The sequence below is a fragment of the Theropithecus gelada genome, chromosome 16 (genome assembly GCF_003255815.1).
Source record: "Theropithecus gelada isolate Dixy chromosome 16, Tgel_1.0, whole genome shotgun sequence".
NCBI lineage: Eukaryota > Metazoa > Chordata > Mammalia > Primates > Cercopithecidae > Theropithecus > Theropithecus gelada.
Window position 1 is genome coordinate 32,484,993 of NC_037684.1, and position 5,099 is coordinate 32,490,091.

Consider the following 5,099-nt stretch of genomic DNA (forward strand, 5'->3'; position numbering starts at 1 on the left):
CACCTCCTGGCTTCTGGTGTGCTTCACCACCCCACAGACTCTGAGCTCCCAGAAGGCAGGCTGGGCGTCTGATCACCTGGCCCTTTTCCCTCCAGGTTGAAGTCAAGGCCTCCTTTCTCTGCCCTCAGGAAGCTAACGCTACAGACAAGGGGACTGAATACAGTGGTATCTCGGGACTGAGCTGTTAGGGTACCTAGCTCCTTCAGGCCTGTGTGGCAAGAAGGCAGGGGAGAGGCTAGGCTATGACTGTTGTGCCTCAGGGAGGAAGCAGACGCCCACCTGCCTTGGTCCCTCTTGGTCCCACCCAGCCTTGCCAGATTCTCAAGCCTGGGAACCCAGCTGTGGGTGCCCAGCCAGGTCGTTGGCGGGGCAATTAATACACCGAATGGGTGCCAACAGGGTTAATCATGGCTGCATTTATAGAGGTGCCGTTCTCTGAGAACCTCCAAGCTTTGCTTTGTATGATCTCATTCCTCTTCTGGAATCCCCCACCCTGGAATGCCACCAAGAGGCTGGGGCCAGGCAGAGAATGGGTGAACAGGGGGGTAAGGGCAGTGCCGGAAAAAGCCCAGGCTGCTGCCACCCACTTGGGCAGGCAGGTGGATGGACAAGTGTTTGCTCTGGCAGAGAATAAGGACCTTCGTTCAATGCGCTACACATAAGAGGCCCACGTGCCATGAGCCAAGTGCTCGGACTGTGCCAGGGCCTGCTCTGGAGCCCACATCCAGCATGGCAGACCCACATCAACAGCACGGATAGGTGTTTTACAGTGTGCCCCTGATTCCTTCAGGAGTGCAAACTGGGCAGTGGCTGCAACTATAGGGGTCGGGCAACGAGTTGCCGAAGAGACCTCAGAGCAGGTGACCTTAGGGGTAGATCCTCAGGAAGGGGTTGAGGGAGTTCTGAGCTAAGTGAATGGCCTGACAGGGAATGGTTGTGGGGAGCCGTGTGTGATGAGGATGCCTATCCTACGTGAGTGGCATGGGGTCAAACCAAGGAATTGGGGGCTTAGTTGGAAAAGGCAGGCCGGGTGCAGTGGCTCACACCTGTAATCCCAGCAATTCAGGAGGCCAACTTCGGAGGACTGCTTGAGGCCAGGATTTGGAGCCCTATTTAAAAAAATAAAAGGAAAGAATAGGTATTGGAAGTCAGCAGAAGTTTTAAAGCAAGGGAATTAACTATTTTAGATCATTCCGGCAGCAGGGCAGAAGGGATATGGCCAGAGGAAGAAACACCGGGTGAGAGGCTGAGTTGATTCAGGTTTAAGGCATTGCATTGAGGGGCTGAACTTGAGGCGGCGCCTGAAAATGTGAGGCTGGGAGCTAGAACTTGCTTGTGGGAAGGGCCTAGGGAGAGGAAGAAATAAAAGACCACTGGGCAAGGCGCTGCTGCAGGGCCAGGAGGCGGGACAGGTATCAGGAGGAGCCCCAGACGCAGAGGGGACAGACCAGCCCTGCCTGCAGGCCGCTGTGCACTGAGTGAGCTCAGGGTGAGCAGAGCTTTTGAGGCAGTGCCCTCCCCTTCCCCAGCTTGGCAGGCACACCAGCTTGTGTGGTTTCATGGCTTCATTCCTCCCCCTAGAGGCTCCTGGAAGCACAACTGCTTTTTCTTAAGAGTGAACAGGTCTGTGGCTTGAACATCTCAGGTCCATTCCCAGAGTTTCCAGCTCAACCCCTTGGCTCTCCTCAGGCCAGCCATGTAGCCCCCTTGGCAGCTGGGTTAAAAAAATAAATCAATAACGATTGAAGGGGCTGGGAACTGTGGCTCACGCCTGTAATACCAACACTTTGGGAGGCTGAGGCGGGCAGATCGCCTGAGGTCAGGAGTTTCAGACCAGCCTGGCCAACATGGCAAAAACTACTACTAAAAATACAAAAATCAGCTGGGTGTGGTGGCGTATGCCTATAATCCCAGCTACTCAGAAGGCTAAGGCAGGAGAATCGCTTGAACCCCAGGAAACGGAGGTTGCAGTGAGCTGAGATCACGCCACTGCACTCCAGCCTGGGCGACACAGTGAGAGGAAAAAAAGAAAAAAAAAGGATGATTGAAGGCAGTTTCTAGAGACCAGTCTGTCCTGCTTAGAGAACGGGGGGGGGCTGCCAGGTGGCTGCAGCAGCTGAAGCCAAAAAGTGCACCATCTTTTTTTTTTTTTAAAGAGATGGAGAGGTGGGGGCGGTGGCTCATGCCTATAATCCCAGTACTTTGGGAGGCTGAGGCGGGCAGATCACGAGGTCAGGAGTTCGAGACCAGCCTGGCCAACATGGTGAAACCCTGTCTCTACTAAAAATACAAAAAATAGCTGGGCATGGTGGGGTGCCTGTAATCCCAGTTACTCAGGAGGCTGAGGCAAGAGAATCGTTTGAACCCAGGAGGCAGAGGCTGCAGTGAGCCAAGATTGTACCACTGCACTCTAGCCTGGGCAACAGAGTAAGACTGTCTCAAAAAAAAAAAAAAAAAAAAAAAAAAAAAGATGTAGGTCTCAGGATGTTGCCCAGGATGGTCTCAAACTCCTAGGCTCAAGCGCTCCTCCTGTCTCGGCCTCCCAAAGTGCTAGGCTTACAGGCATGAGCCACCATTCTTGGCCCAGAGCACAACATCTATGTGGGGTTCTGGCTCTGCCTATCACAAACTGTGACCCTGAGCCAGTAGATTACTTTGTTAAGCCTTAAATTCCTCATCTGTAAAACAGAGATAAGACCACCCATCTCAGAGGCATTCAACTGTGAAAATTTCATTTATTGTCCAAACCAAGTTTACTAATTACTGGGTGGGCTAGGAAGTATGGTCCTCTGGGTGAAGGTGGATATGAATGTGATTTAAACACCGTAAAACTCTCTGCACTGCAGATGCTGGGAAGAGCTGCTCACCTACTCAGTAACTATGCCTTGACCTCCCCTTACCTCCTGTACTGAGATCAGCCCTATCTCCTCCACGTGGGCCAGTGGTGGCTTCTGCCCTCCAGCCAACATCAGAGAGGCTAGAGGCACCTTGTCTTCCTCCCAGCCCTGCCCATCTCCATGACTGACCTGTTCGCGCACCCCGGACCTTGCCAACCCAAGATGCTCACTCTAGGGATGAAGGTGGATGCAGATGCTGGGGTTCAGGGGTGGCCTCAGCTGAGGGCCTGCTGACCAACCAAAGGGTATCAGTAGGGGCAGGGGCTGGCCCTCACCCTGGGCTGGGGGTTGGGCCAGCAGCTTCTCAGCACCAGGATCATGACTCTGAGCAAACTGTGTTTACCAGAGCAGAGAAGGACCTATTTATAGCCTCAGCTGCTGCTTTCTCTGGCTCACGGTGGAGGGGGCAGGGTGGCTTCTCAGAGCAAGGGAGGTAGTCGGGTCGAGGGAACCTGGCTCTGCCCAGGTGCCACTGCTCCAAACCCTGGGCCCCATCCATGGCAAGGGAGACCTTCCCTTTCACCTCTTCCACGCTGCGCTCTCTCCGCCTGCAGCGGGAGTGGCTGGAATGGGAGGACCGGCGGCGGGCAGCTGCCCAGCAATGCCGGAGCCGCAGGTGCCCGTCAAGTCCCCGGGCCCGACTCACTAGGCCTCACCGTTCCTGCCGAGACCCAGCTGTCCACCATGCCCTGTTCTCCGGCGACCTGCAGCAGGTCCAAGCCCTGTTCCAAGATGAAGAGGCCGCCAACATGATTGTGGAGACTGTGAGCAACCAGCTGGCCTGGTCAGCTGAACAGGGTAGGGGGCACCAGAAGAGGGCAGAAGAGGAGGGAGAAAGAAGGGGAGTGGGTGGGGAGGGGGGAGAGTCTAGGGCCCCCCTTCTCTGCAGACCACAGACTATAGCAGCCCTTTCTACCACCCATCCTAGCTCCCTCCTAAACAGAGATGAGGCAGAGTTAGCAGTCTGTATATCTTTTAAGAATTAAAAGTTGGCCGGGCGCAGTGGCTCACACCTGTAATCCCAGCACTTTGGGAGAACAAGGCGGGTGAATCACGAGGTCAGGAGTTCGAGACCAGCCTGGACAACATGGTGAAACAAAACCTTGTCTCTACTAAAAATATAAAACATTAGCATGGTGGCGCGCACCTGTAATCCCAGCTACTCAGGAGGCTGAGGCAGGAGAATCGCTTGGACTCGGGAGGCGGAGGTTGCAGTGATCCAAGATTGTCCCACTGCACTCCAGCCCAAGCGACAGCATGAGACTCTGTCTCAAAAAAAAAAAAAAAAAAAAGGAGGTAAAAGTTATATTCTTGGCCTGGGCACGGTGGCTCATGGCTATAATCCCAGCACTTTGAGAGGCCAAGGCGGGACTACTGCTTTAGACCAGCTTGAGCAACACAGAAGACCCCATCTCCACAGGGGAAAAAAATACATATGTATATATGTGTGCATAAATTCTACTGTAGAGGCATCTGCCGTGAATTTTATAACTAGCCCCCAAATCGATTGGGTAGATTTTTTTTTTAACTATTTTAAATAGCAGTATGATGAACATCTTTATGTACTTGCCAGATGATATCCTTAGAATATATTCTGGCTAGGCTGGGCGCAGTGGCTGAAGCCTGTAATCCCAGCACTTTGGGAGGCCAAGGCGGATGGATCACGAGGTCAGGAGATTGAGACCATCCTAACATGGTGAAACCCCGACTCTACTAAAAATACAAAAATTAGCTGGGCGTGGTGGCGCGAGCCTGTAGTCCCAGCTACTTGGGAAGCTGAGGCAGGAGAATCGTTTGAACCTGGGAAGTGGAGGTTGCAGTGAGCCAAGATCACACCATTGCACTCCAGCCTGGCAACAGAGTGAGACTCTGTCTCAAAAACAACAAAAAAAAGGGCCTGGTGCGGTGGCTCACACCTGTAATCCCAGCACTTTGCGAGGCCAAGGTGGGCAGATCAGGAGGTCAAGAGATCGAGACCATCCTGGCCAACATGGTGAAATCCCATCTCTATTAAAAATACAAAAATTAGCTGGCCATGTGGCACCTGTAGTCCCAGCTACTTGGGAGGCTGAGGCAGGAGAATCGTTTGAACCTGGGAGGCGGAGGTTGCAGTGAGCTGAGATTGTGCCATTACATTCCAGCCTGGGAACAGAATGAGACTCCGTCTCAAAAAAAAAAAAAAAAAAAAAAAAAACCGGGGAG

General features: G+C 53.2%; 1 protein-coding gene across 1 annotated transcript in view; it reads left to right on the plus strand.

Moving 5' to 3' along the window:
• The first annotated feature begins 3,310 nt into the window (after positions 1-3,310).
• Positions 3,311-5,099, plus strand: part of ASB16 (ankyrin repeat and SOCS box containing 16) — an 11,553-nt gene continuing 9,764 nt past the window's right edge. Inside the window, exon 1 of the mRNA XM_025362634.1 lies at positions 3,311-3,695. Coding sequence (XP_025218419.1) covers positions 3,395-3,695 — 301 coding nt within the window. The 5' untranslated portion in view covers positions 3,311-3,394. The remainder of the gene's footprint in view (positions 3,696-5,099) is intronic.